Source organism: Myotis brandtii, unplaced genomic scaffold (genome assembly GCF_000412655.1).
Source record: "Myotis brandtii unplaced genomic scaffold, ASM41265v1 scaffold520, whole genome shotgun sequence".
Classification (NCBI taxonomy): Eukaryota; Metazoa; Chordata; class Mammalia; order Chiroptera; family Vespertilionidae; genus Myotis; species Myotis brandtii.
Genome location: NW_005369827.1, coordinates 674,858 through 694,744, shown reverse-complemented (window position 1 = coordinate 694,744; position 19,887 = coordinate 674,858). Strand labels below are relative to the sequence as shown.

The 19,887-nt window shown below is 42.1% G+C and overlaps 2 protein-coding genes across 7 annotated transcripts in view; one reads left to right on the top strand and one right to left on the bottom strand.

Moving 5' to 3' along the window:
* Positions 1-9,497, top strand: part of RFC1 (replication factor C (activator 1) 1, 145kDa) — a 75,954-nt gene extending 66,457 nt beyond the window's left edge. For all 6 annotated transcript variants that reach the window (XM_014548670.1, XM_014548674.1, XM_014548673.1 and 3 more), the window contains 3 exons: positions 3,965-4,178; positions 5,260-5,451; positions 6,721-9,497. In XM_014548670.1, coding sequence (XP_014404156.1) covers positions 3,965-4,178; positions 5,260-5,451; positions 6,721-6,804 — 490 coding nt within the window. In that variant the 3' untranslated portion in view covers positions 6,805-9,497. The remainder of the gene's footprint in view (positions 1-3,964; positions 4,179-5,259; positions 5,452-6,720) is intronic.
* The window catches only part of WDR19 (WD repeat domain 19), a 77,802-nt gene continuing 63,865 nt past the window's right edge, over positions 5,951-19,887 (bottom strand). The window contains exons 33-38 of the mRNA XM_014548668.1: positions 18,911-19,061; positions 17,028-17,151; positions 16,150-16,226; positions 15,358-15,482; positions 9,552-9,640; positions 5,951-6,375 (exon numbers count right to left, since the gene is read on the bottom strand). Of these exons, the coding sequence (XP_014404154.1) occupies positions 15,371-15,482; positions 16,150-16,226; positions 17,028-17,151; positions 18,911-19,061 (464 nt within the window). The 3' untranslated portion in view covers positions 5,951-6,375; positions 9,552-9,640; positions 15,358-15,370. The remainder of the gene's footprint in view (positions 6,376-9,551; positions 9,641-15,357; positions 15,483-16,149; positions 16,227-17,027; positions 17,152-18,910; positions 19,062-19,887) is intronic.

Genomic DNA, 19,887 nt, shown 5'->3' with positions numbered 1-19,887 from the left:
GACTTTCACAGTGTTTCATGGCTGTCCTTTTGGATGTCTGCCCCCTTCTCCTGTTCGACAGAACATTTCTGGGGGTAGGAACTGAGGCTCACTCCCTAGCACATAGAATTGCTGAGCAAGTGTTTCTTAAGGAATCATATATAGGCCACTGTCATCATCAAGCACATCTGTATTGAGCCTCTCAACTTGTAAAGTAAATTAAAATGTTCCTACTTAACTTTTATAGCCCAGGTTTCTCTTTTTTAAAAATGGAAAAGTATGATTTTATTACTCTTAATCTTTTTTGGGTCATAGATGCCTTTGAGAAGCCCTATTTTTTTCCCCCCCCCCCCCCCCCCAATGCACTAATGTACAAATACAATTTCAGGGGAAGTAATAGATTTTTGAGGATAGGACCCTTGATTTAGACCAGTGATGGTGAACCTATGACACGCGTGTCAGAGGTGACACGCGAAATCATTTTTTTGGTTGATTTTTCTTTGTTAAATGGCATTTAAATATATAAAATAAATATCAAAAATATAAATCTTTGTTTTAATATGGTTGCAAATATCAAAAAATTTCTATATGTGACACAGCACTAGAGTTAAGTTAGGGTTTTTCAAAATGCTGACACGCTGAGCTCAAAAGGTTCACCATCACTGATTTAGACGATGCTTTTAGACTTTACTAGATTTAATGTTATGTGATCCTACTAGAAGGTAACAGTGATGTAACAAATTACAAGACTAATTTTGGAAAAGGTTTGATGATTGTCTTGGGCACTGGGCTTACGGCTCATACTTGTCTTCAAGTATGCTGGATTATAGGAGACAGACTCAGAGGAAACGGGTGAATTAAAATGGGAGCAGTTTGAACTCTTTGCCTAGTTAATAAAACAGTTGTGGACCAGGTTCTAGATTTCTGATAGGGGAACTGTGTGGGGTCTTGTGATTCAGACATTCAGTTGCCTGAAGGGAGGAGCATGACCCATAGGTAATTTTTATTTATTATTATTATTTTTTAAAAAAATATTTTTATTGATTTCAGAGAGGAAGGGAGAGGGAGAGATAGAAACATCAATGATGAGAGAGAATCATTGATCGGCTGCCTCCTGCACACCCCAGACTGGGGATCGAGCCCACAACCCGGGCATGTGCCCTTGGCTGGAATCGAACCTGGGACCCTTCAGTCCACAGGCTGACGCTCTATCCACTGAGCCAGACCAGCTCGGGACATGGGTAATTTTTAAAAGGATTTTTCATTTCCTTTCTGATTTTAGTGTGGGTCCTGGAGTCAACAGCTTTTGAGGTCTCTTGTTTGAAGTGTACATAGATATTTAGTTGCCTGGTTTGAGGATGGTGGCAGCTGGGTTGGAAGATTTAGGTTGGCGACATTGGAAATACTGTTTTGTTCATCTATTTTCTGTCTTTATTTTTTTTTTTATTATTAAATCTTTATTGTTCAGATTACATTTGTTCCTCTTTTTTTTTCCCCCATAACTCCCCTCCTCCCAGTTCCCGCCCCACCCTCCGCCCTCACTCCCCACCCACTGTCCTCATCCATAGGTGCACGATTTTTGTCCAGTTTCTTCCCGCATCTCCCATTCCCCTTTCCCCCCCAAGAATAGTCAGTCCATTCCCTTTCTATGTCCCTGATTCATTATAATCACCAGTTCATTCTGTACATCAGATTATTTATTCACTTGGTTCTTAGATTCACTTGTTGATAGATGCATGTTTGTTGTTCACAATTTGTATCTTTACCTTTTTCTTCTTCCTCTTCTTAAAGGATACCTTTCAGCATTTCGTATAATACTGGTTTAGTGGTGATGAACTCCTTTAGCTTTTCCTTATCTGTGAAGCTCTTTATCTGACCTTCAATTCTGAATGATAGCTTTGCTGGATAAAGTATTCTTGGTTGTAGGTTCTTGGTATTCATCACTTTGAATATTTCTTGCCATTCCCTTCTGGCCTGCAAAGTTTCTGTTGAGAAATCAGCTGACAGTCGTATGGGTATTCCCTTGTAGGTAATTGAGTCTCTTTCTCTTGCTGCTTTTAAGATTCTCTCTTTGTCTTTTGCTCTTGGCATTTTAATTATGATGTGTCTTGGTGTGGTCCTCTTTGGATTCCTTTTGTTTGGGGTTCTCTGCGCTTCTTGGACCTGTAAGTCCATTTCTTTCACCAGGTGGGGGAAGTTTTCTGCCATTATTTCTTCAAATAGGTTTTCAATATCTTGCTGTCTCTCATCTTCTGGCACCCCTATTATTCTGATGTTGGTACGCTTGAAGCTGTCCCAGAGGCTCCTTACACTATCTTCGTATTTTCGGATTCTTTTTTCATTTTGCTTTTCCGGTTGGGTGTTTTTTGCTTCTTCGCATTTCAAATCTTTGACTTGATTCTTGCGCTCCTCTGGTCTGCTATTGGGTGTCTGTATAATATTCTTTATTTCAGTCCGTGTATGCTTAATTTCTAGTTGGTTCTTTATCATAGCATCGAGGGTCTCATTAGTTTTCGTGACTCTCTCCTCAAGTTTATTGACAGCTTCTAGCACATTTTTGCAAGCCCTCAAAATTGCGATTTTTAGCTCTATATCCTCCATTTCTGTCATGTTTTTTTGTCTCCGCATTTTTTATGCTTTCTTGGTGCACCCCCTAGTGGTCTTTGTGCGCAGTCTTGTTCTAGTTGAGCCTTGATTGTTGTAGTTAATACTAGAGGGATTTGACCACCAGGCCGACTGGCTGTGTGAATCAGCTGTGTCTGCCGCGGAAAACTTCTGTCCTCTGGGGAGGTGCTAATCTAGCCTTTGCCTGAGGTGATCCTGCAAATGGCTCTGCGCAGGGCTTGGGCGGGGCGGGCTCAACAGGGCGGGCGGAGGGAGCCGTTATGGTGCCCTCAGTCCTGTTCCCAGAGGCTCTGCTTCTCAGAACCCCCGGAACCGCTGCAAACCTCGGAGGGAAAGCTGCCTTCCAACTGATGCCAGACACTCCCGCTTCTCCCGTTTGGGTCCGAGTCCCCAGCGATTCGCCCGTATCTGGAGCTCAGAGTCTGAGACTCCCCCCTGACCGAAAACGACAACCGCGCTCTCAGCCACCAGCCCGCTTTGCGCGCGCACCTCCGCACCTGAGTTTTTTCCACACTGCGCCTCCTCTGAGCCTCGGTGTGCTGTTATTTTTCCTTCTAGTTGAAGAGTCTCTCCTCAGCCAGCCTTCCTGTGGTTCTGGGTGATGTCCTGTCTTTTAGTTGTATTTTTGAAGTGGTTGTTTGCGGCAGCAGTCTCCGGTGTTTACCTATGCCGCCATCTTGCTCAGACCGAGCTATTTTCTGTCTTTAAGCGACAGTGTTTAAATAGAAAGAAAAACAGCCTTTTCGTGATACCATTCTAGTTCTCAGCCAGTTAGAGACTGCTTTTCTGTCTTTCCCTGGCCAGAAGGCAGGAACATTCTTGGCAGTTTATTAGATTTGGTGAAAACCCTGCTCTAGAACTAAAAATTTCAGAGTAACAGTGTTAGGAAATGTGAGGGAAGCTTTCATATGTAATTTTGTGTGTGACAATCCAGAGAGCAAAAAGTTTTTCAGACCCTTCTTAGGAAGTGGTAGTGGCACTTTAGGTAGGCAAGCTCCCTGACTTTTAGGGATGCTTTTCACATTTGGAACTGGGAACGAGTAACCGTTGGCTGTGAGAAGTATGAGCACACGGAAGCACTGTTGTTGCCTGGGCCTTAAAGAGTAGGATGGAAGCAGAACCTCCATTTGTGGTTTGCGTTCTCTGATGCAGGTAAGTACAAACTCCCTTGGAGTGTGTTGGTGTCTATACATGACCTGCTGGCGCGGCACCAGGCTTCCCTACACCAGCTGTGAAATAGCAGGCATCCCGTTGTGCGTTATTGAAAGTGGTTGAACTCCCATCTGATGTGCACACTGTGACTTGAATTGGTGGTAGTTCGCTGTTGACTACAGCTGTGTCTCTTTTGTTTTGGTTTAAGAACTTACTCCAGCAAAAGGACTATAAATTTGGATTATCTATCACATATAAGGGATGCACTTATACAGCCCTTGACCTCACAAGGGGTAGAAGGAGTACAGGACGTTGTTGCCCTTATGGATGCCTATTATTTGATGAAAGAAGACTTTGAGACTATCATGGAGATTAGCAGCTGGGGAGGCAAGCCTAGTCCCTTCTCCAAGCTGGATCCCAAGGTAAATTTTGTCACCCAGTGGCTCTCCATCACTGTAATTACCGGGTTTGTATTGGGAGTACTTCAGAGGTGTTTTATGTGCTTTAAAAGGTTTAGTTTTTTCAGTGCTTTTTACTTCTATGGCCTGTGCTTTCCAAATATACTATTTGAATATGATATTAAGAAAAGACTTCTGGATTTAACTTTACAATTTGTATGTTTATCTTTGCTTTATGCTGAGTGGAAAAGCAAGATGTGAAAGTTGAGGAACAAATATAAATATATTCCTTATAAGGAAGGGTGGGCAGCTGAGCCAGGCGAAGGAACGGAGGAAAAGAAGTGCTAACTGGCTGAGGAGTGTTACCCTTAGTCTGCCTGTTCGGTGGATTCAGTGTTCCAGTTGGATAACCTGTTGTGTAGTAATGGGCCCCCTACTTCACATAATGAGCATGAAAAACCTAGTGACATAACATGAGTATGTACTATCTAATACCTCACTTTGTGCCTGCTTATTTGGTGATGTTTTAGAAGACGTTCTCTGTGGCTTGCCTTCTCTGGAATTCCGACCTGGCTCAATGGTTGTGGTTAACTTATCACAGGAGACATCTACAGTTAGCATTCATGGACTAATTCTGCAATGAGTAGAAGCTCAATGTGAAGGCTTTTCAAGTTATTTAGTATATTGAACTAGCCACTATTAGTAAAAGTATTTTGTAAATAAAGGCCAACTTTAACTTGTACCTTATTGTGAGCCTTTTTTGACTTACTGATTACTGACTAACTTTATCACTTGTAGAACTGCAGAGAGAGCACTGAATTAGGTAAAAATGACGACTTAAAAGTCATTTTTTGGGTCTGCCTTAAAGTTTCCAAATACTGATTATCTTTTTGAGTCATGGGCTCTATTTAGAATATGAAAAATATGGACCTTCTCCATAGAAAAATGCATATATATATAATAAATATACACACACACGTGTATAAATATTTTGCAAATACTTTTAAGGGGCTCCCAGGGTCTTTCAAAGTCTTTAGGCCTACAGAGTTCAAAAGGATTATCTGGCACTTAGATTTTAGAAGTCCCCTCCTTTTCTTTTCTTTAGGTGAAGGCGGCCTTTACAAGAGCTTACAACAGGGAAGCCCACCTGACTCCGTACTCGCTCCAGGCAGTGAAGGCCCCCAGGCACAGCACTGGCCCAGCGCTGGATCCTGAGCACAGTGAGGAGTTCCAGGAGGATGACTCTCAGTCTGATGAGAAAGAGCAAGACGCTGTGGAAACGGATGCTATGATCAAGGTAGTATTTTAAGCTACAGAGAGAAGCTCTGATACGCCCGCAAACTAGCTTATTTTTCCTTGCATAATTTACCTTCAGAAATTATCCAGGGCCTGTTTAGCAAGTAGCAGAGTAAGCTCTGAAAATACTTCTAAGTTTTTTTGTTCATCACAGTCGAAGGTGGAGAAGGTAAAGATTTCACTTTTTAAAAAATCCTCACCTGAGGATATGTTTATTGATATTTTTGGGGGCGTGGGGGGAAAAGAGAGAGAGAGACATCGATGTGAGAGAAACATTGATTGGTCGCCTCCTGTATGCGCTCCGACAGCGGATTGAACCTGAAACCTAGGTATGTGCCTTGGCCAGGAATCAAATCCACAACCTTTTTGCTGTATGGGATGACACTTCAACCAACTGAGCCACCACTCAGGGCTAGGTTTCACTTTTATAAACAGCTTCTAATAATAGTGGAAGAGTCAAAAAGCAAAATATAGGCCATCATGTTGATGGTCATATGCTCTGTTAGAAAAAGTAAGATTTTTACTTTTTTGATCATTGGTTTGTGCTTTACCCACACACACACATTTTCACAGCACAACCAAGAAAATCATTTTCAATGAAACCATTTCTCCCTTATTTCTGTTTTGCTATAGCCACTGAATTGCCTATAGAAGTTTTTCAGAGCAAACATCCTTGTCTTTTGCTGGAATAGGTTAGAATCATTTATGGTATCAGCCCACTGTTTGCTATAGCAAAGGAATGTAGTCTGTATCCTCCTGTATCGTGTGCGTATCTTTCTCGCCCTCTCTGGCTTTGTATATGCAGCGGTCGGAATAGTGGCCTTCACCAGTGTAGCTCCTCTTCCTGTCTAATCTTGTGTAGACATAAGAGGTTGTCTCCTCCCTTCTCCTCAAACTGGGCATGTTTAGACTCTCGAATCTGAAACTGAAAGAAAAGTAACTTTTTACCCTGTTTGTAAATTACGTCTTACTTATTTTGTCTTTCCTAAATATATCTATGTTCTAAATCCAAGAAACTGCATTCATGAGAAACATATGTTGGTTCTAGATTTTAAATAGCTTTTTAGTTTTATGGCTATCTTGTAAAGGCTACAAGTAGTTTATTGAAATTAAGCTCATTGGGGGTAGCAGTAGTTAAAGATACATAGATATTTGCAACCTTTCTTCTTTACTAATTAAGTTGTAGGTAAAGATTTTTATAGAGATGCACTTACTTCATTTACTCATAACACAGTTATTAACTATTTTCTGCATCTTTCCCTCCTAACAGAAAAAGACAAAATCTTCAAAGCCTTCAAAATCAGAAAAAGATAAGGAGTCCAGAAAAGGAAAAGGAAAAGGTTCAAAGAAATGAAACTGTTTTTTACTACTGACAGTCACTTTTTACTCACCCTGTTGACCAGTCTAGCTGGTCTAGAGGATGCCTTATTTTTTCCAAAGGAACCATAATAGGGTGACTGAGTGGTCCCATTATCAGTAAATGGTGGTACAGCTAGCAGGATGCAACCGGTAGGCTGATGTACACCTCTTATAGAGGTTGATAGGACTGTGTGGGTCTTCCACTGTCCCCTGTCCGTCTAATTCGATTGTGCTTCAAAATGACTGTGTATAATCAGAATTAGAAACTACATGTGGGCTTTGGAATTAGATTTTATTTAACAATAATATGCCTGAGAACAGTGGTACTAAGGCAGCTTTTGTAAGCTTAACAATTTATTCTAATGTCCTGAATTTTTTTTAAAGATAGTTACTATTACGTGGTGAAATTTTGTAAATAAATCATAATACAAAATAGTCACCACCTAGAACTGGGTATTCTTTTTGTACATTGTCAAGTATATTGCAAAATGTAAATTAGGAATAAAAATGTCCCATATGATACATGTATAAATTCTTAAGCCTATCATCTTGTATAGTAAAATACTATGTTGGTATATGACTTTCCTTACTAATTTGCAAATGATTGGATAAAAGAAGTTAATTTTACTACTAACCCGTTGTGTGAAACATAACTTTGGCAATTGAAGAGTTAGCACTCTGATTTCCAACTTCATTATGGCTGTGAATGCTGTGAATAGAATTTCATGGCAAGGCCTTTTAGTTATTACTAGAGGGCGTGGCTGCAAAATGATGGCTGGTCATTCCTATCCTTCCTGAGTCTCAACCCATCAGTAAGTCTCAGGCTTACTCTGGCGTGGGACAAAGTGAACACTGGCTTTGGTTTACTTTGTCTCTGGGAGATGGTTGTGTTCAGTGATGGAGCCCACAAACCCTACTGGAACTTTGGGTTGTCACTGTCCTTGCTGAGTGGCCCCGACGTTGTGGAACTGGCCTGGAGTTTAGGTGTCCAGCTGCTTTTAATCTTGTCAGTAAATGCTAAGAGGTATGTGAGGAAAGGAATGTAAAATCAGGATCAGGAGACTGATTCCTGTTTCTAAGGAATGGAGAGTCTTGTTTGGACGGTTAGACATACATTTAAAGTGTATTTACCATGTGAAAAATGTCTTTCGTGGAGATTAAGTTCATTATGGGAACAAAACATTGCCTTTTGAACCGCGCCCCGCTCTGTTCAAGCCTGGCTTGAAACTTCTGCTTCAGTGAAAATTCCCTTGATTGACGACTGCCTCTCCTAACCAGGGGGCTGAGCATGAGTTTCTTACGCATGTTCTTCTATTTCTGCTGCTTTTGGATATGCAGTCATATCTGCCTAAGTGCTCTGTGCTCCCCAGCAAAGGGACTAATATCCTTGCAGTCAGAACAACGAATAGTGTCCTTCACTTGCTCATGACTTTAATTATAAATGCTCTACCCATGATTGGCATAATTTTTGTAGTAAGATGAATAACTTTGCTTTTAGAATTAGAGATTATAAATGTGCTTTTTTAAAATATGAGAATGACAAGATGTTTGACTCCTAGCTGAAGCCCTCACGACTCTGAGGTGTGTGGCCGAGGTAAATGCAAGGTAGGAGCTGGGTTCCACAGCAGTATGGATGTGAATCTAAGGGGTCTGTATCCTTATTGGAGCCAGTAGATGCCACACTTTATCTTTGCAGCATAAAACTGCGTACTTGCTTTTTTTGGAGATGCATTGGATGGATGTTGGCCACTTTGTTATCTATAACAAACTACTATATCCTCCATCTTTTTAAATCTGGCAGTTCATGAATAAGGAGTGTCTTCCTAAGTGAGTTCTGGTACAATTATGCACATGAATGAGTGTCTAAGGCCTGAAACTCCCAGAATATAATGTACTTCACCTCACAGATCCCAAGTGCCAGCGGCTCTTATACTACCCCCATAGTGGGTGGGTTTATTGGTAATGACTTGTGTTGTAGCACTTAGGGAGGGAAGAAGAGGTCATAGAGCTGGAGGCATCATGCATGTGGATACTTGGATTGTCCCCTAGGCTTGCAGGCACCTCTAGTGCTCAGAATGCTGGTAGCCATACTGCAAAGACATCATCTGACACCTTCAAAGTTAGGCTACACTACTCATTTCTGTTAGCTGCTTAGCCTGTGGTTACATTGGCTTTGGATGGCAAGGAAGCTTGTAGGAAGAGTGTGGTGTGTGATATGGGGAAGGAATGCTCTAAGCACCTTGGGGAAGATGCTGAATAATTTTGTCTTCAGGGGAAATCAAATGATTTAATTTTTGTGACAAGAATTCCATAGTACACAGTGTAACAACTCAGGACTATATATATAATGACTATAAGCTTCTAGTTTCATTCTCTCAAATATTTGATTTTAGTGGTTTTGGTTGTTTTTATTTCAGGGCTAAATAGTCTTGATTTATGTAAACTTATTTCAAACTTTTAACAGTGTTAATATCTGAGCTGCACAATGTACTTCAAGCTGCCTTCTTTTGTCTCCAAATCCAGAGAAACATTACAAATATCTAGTTAGCAATTTTATTTTAAAGGACATACTTCAAAAAAGCTGAATATTTACAATTATGTCACAGGTGACTATTAACAATGCAGAACATATAATCTGTAAGACTTTGAAGAGGAAATATACGAAGTGTAATAAACAGCAGTGTTATATGTTACTGTTTTGTCACTCTGTAGAAGTTGAAAGGGGCAACCTGGAAAGGTCACCTTGGTTTTTGTCTTCTGTACCCGGGAAGGTCCATCAAGGGTATAAACACAGCCTTCTATGGAAAAATGCTGTCTTCCCAGGAACATATCTAGAAAGCACAACAAACACGGCCCATATGCCTTTAGAAGGGTTTCAGGAACACTGGCATTTAGCGATAAAGCCACGCACACTAAAGTTTTTTTGCTTGTTTATGGAATGTGGAGCAGGATCTCTACATTCCCAAGTTAGAAATCTTCAGTCTGTCATCAGCATTGTGTTTCAGTTGTGGCCTTGCAACTGACTAAAAAGGTGTGAGGAACCCTCGTGCACTGCTGGTGGGAATGCAGACTGGTGCAGCCACTGTGGAGAACAGTATGGAGTTTCCTCAAAAAATTAAAAATGGAACTCCCATTTGACCCAGGGATCCCACTTCTAGGAATATATCCCAAGAAACCAGAAACACCAATCAGAAAGGATATATGCACCCCTATGTTCATAGCAGCACAATTTATCATAGCTAAGATTTGGAAACAGCCTAAGAACCCATCAGCAGATGAGTGGATTAAAAAATTGTGGTACATCTACACAATGGAATAATATGCTGCTGTAAAAAAAAGAACACTATCATTTGCAACAGCATGGATGGACCTGGAGAGCATTATGTTAAGTGAAATAAGCCAGTTGGAGAAAGATAAATATCACATGATCTCATTTGTGGAATATAATGGACAACAAAATGATTAAAATAGATCCACAGACAAGCATGGAACAACTGTTGAGCTTGGTGGGGGGGTGGGGGGGTGTAAGAGATCAACCAAAGGACTCGTATGCATGCATATAAGCATAACCAAAGGACACAGTAGGGAGGCGGCTGGGGAGAGGTCAATGGCGAAAAAAAGGAGACATATGCAACACTTTCAACAATAAAGAATTTAAATTAAAAAATAAAAGATTAAAATATAGTAAGGGACCTCCCGTGGTCCCTCCTCAGCCCTGATGTGCACTGGTGGGGTCCCTTGGCCTGGCCTACGTCCTCTTGCAATCTGGGACCCCTCAGGGTATGTTGGAGAGCTGGTTTCGACCAGATCCCTGCAGGCCAGGCCAAGGGGCCCACCAGTGCACAAATCTGTGCACTGGGCCCTCTAGTTGTATAATAAAATATTTATAGTGACTTTTGCAAAAGGTCATGCATAATCATGCACTGAGCATATCTGTGAGTAGCAGTGATACCACAGTCTAAGACTCTACGGAGGATTATTAAAAACACAGTGTTCTACTTTGGGAAGTGGCGGAGTTGCAAATGAATCCTTCCACAGGTAACGCTATATTTTATCTTCAGTTTATAACTAACTAGAGCAACCACTGTTCGATTCCTGATCAGGGCACATGCCCTGACTTGATTCTCGGTGGAGGGCTTGCAGAAGGCAGCCGATCAATAATTCTCTCTCATCATTGATGTTTCTATCTCCCTCTCCCTCTTTGAACTAAATTTGGAAAAAAAAAAAAGAATTCTGCCAACAAACAGGTTGGATGAAGACTGAACCTCAGGTGAGATTACAGCTCTAACCAACAGTAGCCTTGTGAGGCCTTGAACAGAAGACCAGCTAAACCAGGGGTCCTCAAACTTTTTAAACTGGGGGCCAGTTCACTGTCCCTCAGACCGTTGGAGGGCCGGACTATAGTTAAAAAAAAAAACTATGAACAAATTCCTATGCACACTGCACATACCTTATTTTGAAGTAAAAAAACAAAACGGGAACAAATACAATATTTGTATTTGCATGTGGCCCGCGGGCCATAGTTTGAGGACCCCTGAGCTAAACCATGCTTCCATTCCTGACCCACAGATGGCAACACAGGAGGCCTCTGAACTACTTTCTCCTACAGGCACAGCAAATCTACAGTGACATACTGAATAGTTCCCTCTGAGTGAAATCCAGGATCTAGCCAAGTGAATGAGAAAACCCACATTGAAATGAGAGACAGAATCTTGCTATAAACCCCACAACTTCCAGCTTCTTCCTGAGGAATGAACAGTTTGGACTCCACAGCTGGCACCCTGCATTTTAAGACTCCCACCTAAGAGACCCCCAAAACATCTAGCTTTTGAAAGCCAATGGGCCCTGAATCCACAACACAACTAAGGAATAGTTCCAAATGGGATTGCATGAACCCATGTGGTCAGCACAGGCAGCAGACTGAAATGCATCCAGTCTTTCTGTGAAAGAGGTCTATTTGCTTATGTTGAGAGCTACAGCCCAAGAGCAGGCTTGGAGTGTAACATATATCTGGGGCAAGTACAGTACTCCCCAGAGACTTGCAGGCGTCATCTTCGTACTCTCCCTCTGCCCTGACTACCGTCTCTGGTGTCTCCCAGAAAGGACCTTGGGTACAAATTTAGTACTCTGGTGTTCACTGCTGCTTTCCAAGGGACACCCTTTAATTGTAGAGCTTACTTTCATGGGTCCCCAGGACTCCCAGGGAGTGTTCTTAACCTGCCACCAAGGCTCAACACAGGCAGCTGATAGAAATGCTTAACCTTTCCAGAAGGAGGCCCATTTGCTTATCTTAATAGCTGTGGGCTTTCACTCGTCTGAATCGAGGTGCTGACTGAGATCCTCCCATTTGGAACACAGATCTTGGCATTCCCTCAACCACTGGGGCCACAAGAACTAAGAAGGCTACTTGGACAATCACAAAGGTTTGAGAGATAACCAAGAGCTAGGGCAGGTTGAATAAGGTTCATTCCCCACACAAAAGCACTCCATGACTGGGAGAGGTGGCTTTTTTATCTAATGCATAGACACCAACAAGGAATATGTTAAATGAAAGAACAAGATAAAACCTCAGAAAAGTAGCTTAACAAAATGGAGATAAGTAATTTACCTGGTAAAAACTCCAAATTAATGGCCATAAAGATGCTCATCAAAGTCAGGAGAACAATGCATGAACCAAGAGAATTTCAACAAGGAGACAGAAAATATAAGAAAGTACCACACAAATCAGAGCTAGAGATATAATAACTGACCTGAAAAATACTATAGACAGGCTCCGTAGCAGACTAGATGCAAAAGAAAGGACCAGCAAACTAAGACAGGGCAGCAGAACGCATCCAATCAAAGCAACAAAAGAAAAAAAGGTAACACTAAGCAGACCAATATGTGCATTACAGGAGGACCCCAAGGAGATGAAAAAGAGAAAGGGGCATAGAACTTCTTTGAAGAAATAATGGCTAAAAGCTTCCCTAACCTGGAGAAGGGAACAGAGACATCCAGATCCGGGAAGAGTTCCAATAAGAGGAACTGAAAGAGGCCCACACCAAGACATGTTACAATTAAACTGCCAAAAGTTAAAGAAAAGGAGAGGATCTTAAAAGCAAAAGGAAAGCAACCTGTTAAATAAAAGGAATTCCACATAAGACTTTGCAGATATTTCAGCAGAAACTTTGCAGGCTGGAAAGTGACATGATATATTTAAAGTGCTGAAAGGGAAAAAAAACTGCCAACAAAGAATTATCTACCTGGAAATGCTGTCCTTCAGAATCGAAGGGGAAAAGAGTTTTCCAGACAACGAAAAGCTAAAGGAGTTCACCACCATTAGACCAACCTTACAAGAAATGTTAGGACTTCTTTAAGTAGAAACGACAGGGAGCTAATTAATAAAGGAAACCATGAGAGTAAATTTCATTGGTAAAGGTAAATACATAAATTCAGAATAACCTTATGTAATGTTGGTGGGTTAATCACATAAATCTATGAAGGTTAAAAGACAAAAGTAGTAAAAATACTTAACTACAATGATGTCTTAAAAGATACACCACAAGATGAAAAGATGCAAATTATAAAAGAGAAAGAACTAATGGACAACAGTGTGGGGATTGCAGGGGGAGGGAGTGGGGATGGGTAGAGGTGGAAGAGGGTATAGGAGGGATAAATGGTGATGGGAAATACAGTAAACCGATGACTTAATGGACAAAATTTCTGGTCTGTATGTCATATGTGAAAATTAACACCCTGTTAATTTTGAAATGCTTTTAACTAAGAGTTGCTTATAATTAACAGGTTATTTTTTTTTGTTATTCGCTGTTATTTTTAACAAATTTTAGTGAATAGGCCATATGTTGGAAAAAACACTAGTAGTTTTGCCTACATAAATAAATATTACATATCTGCTACTACAGTCTACATTTAAATCCAAGAGTCACTGCTCGCAAATAATGTTCAGCGAATGATTCGCGCATGATCACACCGCATTGTGCGCAGTAATTGGTTCTGTTGTCCCATTGTGACTTTCTGCAGCACTTTTAATGTGAGCCAGCTGACGTTCAACATGCGTTCTTGCGTTCACATTGAGAAAAAAACCGTGTGCATTTATTTATACACAGTGACTGGTGTAGGCACACATTTACTAGACCTATTTAGTATAAATTTAAAGTTATAGTAATACATGTAGGAAACTTTTTTGTGAAATTAAACTTTTCATACATTCTTAATTTTTATTACACAAATGTGTCCACACAAGTGAAAATAGGTGAAGTAACTAATTTGCCAATTTTTAACACATTCGGAAAACTTTATTATACAACAGACTTTCGGCTCTAATGGACACCCCCCTTGCCCAAATTAGTCCATTATATCGAGGTTTTACTGTAAAGAAAAAAAAATAGAATGTGTGTGGGTAGATGGAGATAGTAAAAATGTAGAGCTTTAGAATGCATTTGAACTTAAGTTCTCATTAACTTTAAATAGACTTATATGATGTTTCATGTAAGCCTCATGGTATCCACAAAGCAAAATCCTATAGTAGAAAACACAAAAGAGAAAGAGAAAGAATTCTAAGGCTGCCACTACAAAAAAATCAGATTACAGAGGGAGAGTGCAAGAGAAGAAAGGTGCAAAGCATTGATAAAACAGCTAGAAAACAATTAGGAAAATAGCAGTAAGTCCATACCTAATGATAATTACTTTAAATGGACTAAATTCTCTGATCAAAGGACAGAGTGGCTGGCTGTACAATTGGAAAATTCACAAATATGACTCAACAGCATGCCCCTGAACAAACCAGTGGGTCAGAAGAAGCAAAAAGCCAAACGATAAGTAAGAATATACCTTGAGATAAATGAAAAAGGAACTACAACATACCAGAACTTACGATATATAGAAAAAGCAGTTCTAAAGGGAAGATCTGTGCTGAACGACAGTTAGAAACAAAATCTCAAACGACCCAACTTCACAGCTCCAGGAACTAGAGAAAGAAGAAAAAGCTATGCTGAAAGGTAGTGGGAGGAAATAATGGTCAGAGCAGAAATAATGAGACTAAAAAAGATCAATGAAATCAAGAGCTGCTTTTTTCAAGACAAAATACCTTTAGCCAGACTCACCAAGAAAAAGATCACTCAATCAGAAGTGAAAGAGAGACTACAACTGATACCACAGAAATGCAAAAAAGATAGTAAGAGACTATGAACAATTATATACCAACAAATTAGAATTAGAAGAAATTAATTCTAGAAACAACCTACTAAGACTGAAGCATGAAAAAGTAGAAAATCTGACTAGACCAGTTACTACTAAAGAGAGTGAATCGGTCATTGAAAACCTCTGACACACTGAGTGATACCTTACCGCCCAGTTGGAGTCCATGAGGCGGCTTGCCCCAACAATCTTTGTTACTGTGGAGACTACAGCCTGCATGTTAGCATTAAGAAAACGAATCAGAGGTTTTGTTGTTGTGCTCAAATCTGACATGAGTCACAACAAGGAGCCAATGGGAATACAAACTACAGCTGTGGACTCTGCCCGGGAAGGGGCGGTGCCTGGCACTGACCTGCACATGCCACTCACGGCTCCACCTCTGTTTGCAGGTACTGGGTGCAGTCCGAGATCTTCTCCAGTTGAGCAAAGTTCAATCTTTCTGAACACATGGGACATGTGCTTTCAGTGTTCAATATGCTGTGTGGAGATGAAAAGGCAGAATAGATTAAATATATTTCTTTTCCTTTGGGTTATTCTGTGAAAAAACAACTATTCCTGTCCACATCTCTTAGTATATGTTCATTATGCAATTTAAGAATTAGAGAAATTATATATTTACGAGAGGCCCGGTGCACGAATTCTTGCATGGGTGAGGTCTGGCCAGCTCACCCCGATTGGGGCCGATTGGGCCAGGCTGGCCGGGGGAGGGGCTGTGGGCAGGTGGCCAGCCAGCCCTGCCCCCTGGTCAAACTCCTGGCCGAACTCCCGGTCAAGGGGACAATTTGCATATTAGGCTTTTATTATATAGGATATGCATAGCCCATAGATACAAGCAACAGGGCAGTGAAGACCTGGGGGGTGGAAAGGGGCTGGGAGGAAGGGGAAAGGGGGAGGGAATGAGAGATATCTGTAATACTATCAACAATAAAATTATATTAAAAAAAAAGAGAATATTCAGTGTCATGCAAGTTCCCCTTTAAGGATAATGTTTTCAAAGGTCAGAGTAGTTCTTCTAAGAAGACAATTTGAATCTTTAGAGATCTTTAGGAACATGAACAAATAAGGCGGTTTCAGATCAAGAGTGGCCGAATGACAGGCCTATTTCTGGATAAACCTGAGAGCTAGTGAAACGATGCACACTTACATCTTAAATTCTGAGTACAGAGCAGGGAAGTCGCAATGTGGACACACTGTCCAATCATCCCTCAGCATATGTCGACCCTAAAACAGTGCATTTAAGAGTAAAATTCATCTTTAGTTTTAAAGCTCCACCATTATTCAATTATAATAATTGGATTGCAGTTAAAGCTAGCACTCTAAATTAGGAAATTATTGATAATTCACACAGGTGGAAACTGACTAGAAAGAGATGGCATCAAAAGGACTAAAGCCGCCGAACCGGTTTGGCTCAGTGGATAGAGCGTCGGCCTGCGGACTCAAGGGTCCCAGGTTCGATTCCGGTCAAGGGCATGTACCCTGGTTGCGGGCACATCCCCAGTGGGGGGCGTGCAGGAGGCAGCTGATCGATCTCTCTCATCGATGTTTCTAACTCTCTATCCCTCTCCCTTCTTCTCTGTAAAAAATCAATAAAATATATTAAAAAAAAAAAAAGACTAAAGCCAGGTTTTATGTGTCAGACTTGTGTGTAGAAGAAGTCTTCAGTTTTGAGAAACATTATCTAAGCTGCAAGGTAAACCAAATTGCAGCAGGTTACAGAGCCGAGAAGTGGCAGAAAAAGGATGTAAGCGCAGGCCCATCTGATCCCTCGTGTGTGCTGCACTGCCCCCCAGTGCCTTCTAGATATTCACTTAAACAATTATATGCTTTGTGGTTGTTTTTAAAAATTACTATATCCTTTGAATATAACTTCCAGCTTTGTTGACCATAAAATTATATGCTAAAAATTGCAGGAAATTTGAGGGATTGTAATTTCAGAAGTGAAAAATCTGTTGATACATCACATATTCAAATGGGTTATAAATAGATATGCAAAGAAAGAGAAATTATTATAAAGAAGCTTACTGTTGCAATGCAGTATGGGATGTTGTTTTTACAACCAGGACAGAGGAGTTCACATTCCGGGAGAAGAAATTTACAAAATGGACATGGGGTAGTGACCTCTTCTGCCTCAGAGGTATCTGGTCTCCTGTGAGGAAGAATCACATGTCATTTAAAAACACTTCATTTTCCATGTGATGTGGATAGCAGAGAAAAGGCGTATTTGGAAAACTAGGAATGTGACACAGACCTACTTCTTCCTAGACTCTGAGGCCCACACTGTAGCACAGGGAGGAGGAAGAGGGATTGGGAGTGGTCAGGTTGTAGCATTACGGGGGCCATTCTGGGGAGTGGAGTTGAGGGCACATTAAATGGCAGAGAACATGGGTGGGTTTGCTGTCCTCTTCCTTTGTCACTGGAGTGGTGAGCTTGCTACCCCTTCTGTTCAGCAAAACTGACAGTGGCAATGTCTCCTGTGCTGTCCCACACGGCAGCCTAGCCATGAGCCACATGAGCGCCGAGCTCTTGAAATGTGGGTAGTGTGGCGAACTAAGTTCTAAGTTTAATTTAAATTTAGTGACCTGTGGCTGCCAGGAACCGCACTGGACCACACAGCTACAGAGCACCCTTGCATGGGGGAAGAATAGCCTCTGTTCGAAGCTAGCGCCTAGGACAGCAGGGTGCTGGGCTGCGGGGATAAGTGTGCTCTAGCATGGCCTCCACCTCACTCCGTGCTGGCAGGCAGGCTGGGGCAGTCTGATTTGGTGTGAAGCTGCTGAGGGCTTATCACCTTTTAAAGAGGGAGTGCTCATGTGGCCCTAAGCTTAGAGTTCGCTGCCATGAGGGTCAGTCCCAACCCAGCTAACGAAGTGGAACTGCTTCCAGCTGCCATTCGTTGCAGTGCAGCTGTGGTGGCCAACATTCAGGTACACTGGGTGCTGGTCATAATGGACCTAATGGATACCCCAAATGTCATCTCTACTTTGAACAAGTGTAGTGTGGAATCCCTATGTGGTTGGAACGAATCTTTCCTTCTGTAAACACTAGTGCTTTTCCTTTGGGGAACCAGGCCGCTACAGCTTTGTGAAGATATGCTTAGGTGCCTGGGGGCCTCCACAGGGTGTGGAGATGCACTCTCTTCTGGCAATAGGGTGTGTAATTATCAAGTTTCTTACACTGAGAAGTGTTTACTACTTGTCCCTCTGGGCCAGGGGTCCTCAAACTTTTTAAACAGGGGGCCAGTTCACTGTCCCTCAGACCGTTGGAGGGCCGGACTATAGTTTAAAAAAAAACTATGAACAAATTCCTATGCACACTGCACATATCTTATTTTGAAGTAAAAAAACAAAACGGGAACAAATACAATATTTGTATTTGCATGTGGCCCGCGGGCCATAGTTTGAGGACCCCTGCTCTGGGCAGACACTGAGGCCTCCAGATAGCCCTTCCTCCTCGCCAGCCCACGTTGCTTTTCCTCAGCAGGATACTTTGCAGGGAGAGGTAGAGTACTGGCCAGCGAGATGTGAATGGATTCCTGGGGGTGGGTCCTTTCTAAAAGGCAAAGACCTCTCCACCTTTTAACTTCCCTCTGCTTCCTGCCTTGAATGGGGCTGTGATGTTGAGTGGTGGCAGACAGCCACGTGGAGGGAACCTCTACGCTCCTGACAGCAGAGCTGGATGACAGAGGGTCCGGAACCCAGCGGCACCAGCCCTGGGCTCCAATGCCTTGTATGTGAGTCACATCCCGACTTGTTCAGCCACGTGGGGTTTCTGCTGCTGGTGGCTGAGTGTGGGCCTAACTGCCCCCACCCCACCCCCTCGTGCAGTTCCTGCTGCCACCAGCAGCTGCATCCTGGAAGAGGTGCCTGTGAAGCATGACAATGGGCATCGCCGCTGCCGCCGTGTACCTGACCATGGCCTCAATCTTCTTCTTGTATTTGGCATCGATTTTGTTGCGGTGCTCGGGTCTCATCAGCATGGCTGCGAATCGGAACGCCGAGTGCTTCAGGCCTGCTCGGTGACACTCGATGACCGTGGACGTCAGGATCGGCACCACGTCTGCAATACGAACGGGGGAGAGAAAGCACAGTGTCCCTGCGGTGGGAGGAAGGCGGGGCCACACCTCTGAATTTGCCTTTCCTGGCAGAGAACCGAGATGTGTTTAACGAGGGGCAGGCAGGCAGGCTAACTGCTCATCGACTGTCTTCCTCGGATGGTGCCGCTTTGCCTTGTAACCCAGGCCTGCACTCCCTGGCGGTCACGTGTATCCCTACACACCTCGGACACACTTTCGCATTTGACAGGACTGCTGATGAACATGAGAGAGATCAGTCCTTTTATGTACTAACCTCTGCATCTACCTATTTCTTCAGGACAGATACCCAGACGCTGAATTACTGGCTCAAAGAACATGACCTTTTAAACAATACTCTTGGCACAAACTGCTTTCCAGAAAGGCCATGCCAGTGTCCACCCAGCAGCAGTTACAAGTGCCTGAACTACTGCAGCCTTTGCCAACTTGGTATATGATTTTTCATGTAACAAAAAAGAACACATTTAGAGAACAGGTGTTGGTGAATTATGGCCTGTGAGCTAAGAATGGCTTTTACATTTTTAAGTGGTTGAAAAAAATCAAAAGAATATTTTGTGAAATTTAAAATATTTTGTGAAAAATATGAGTTTCAAATTTCAGTGTCCAAATAAAAATAAAGCTCTGTTGGAACACAGCCATGCTCATTTGTTATGTATGTTTCAAGCCGAATAGCAGCTGGGTATTGTGACACACCATGTGGCCCCAAGGCCCCAAACATCTGACATCTGATCCTGTACAGAAAAAGCTTGTTGACCCCATCACAAAAGGTGACAGAATCCTTCACTGAAGAAC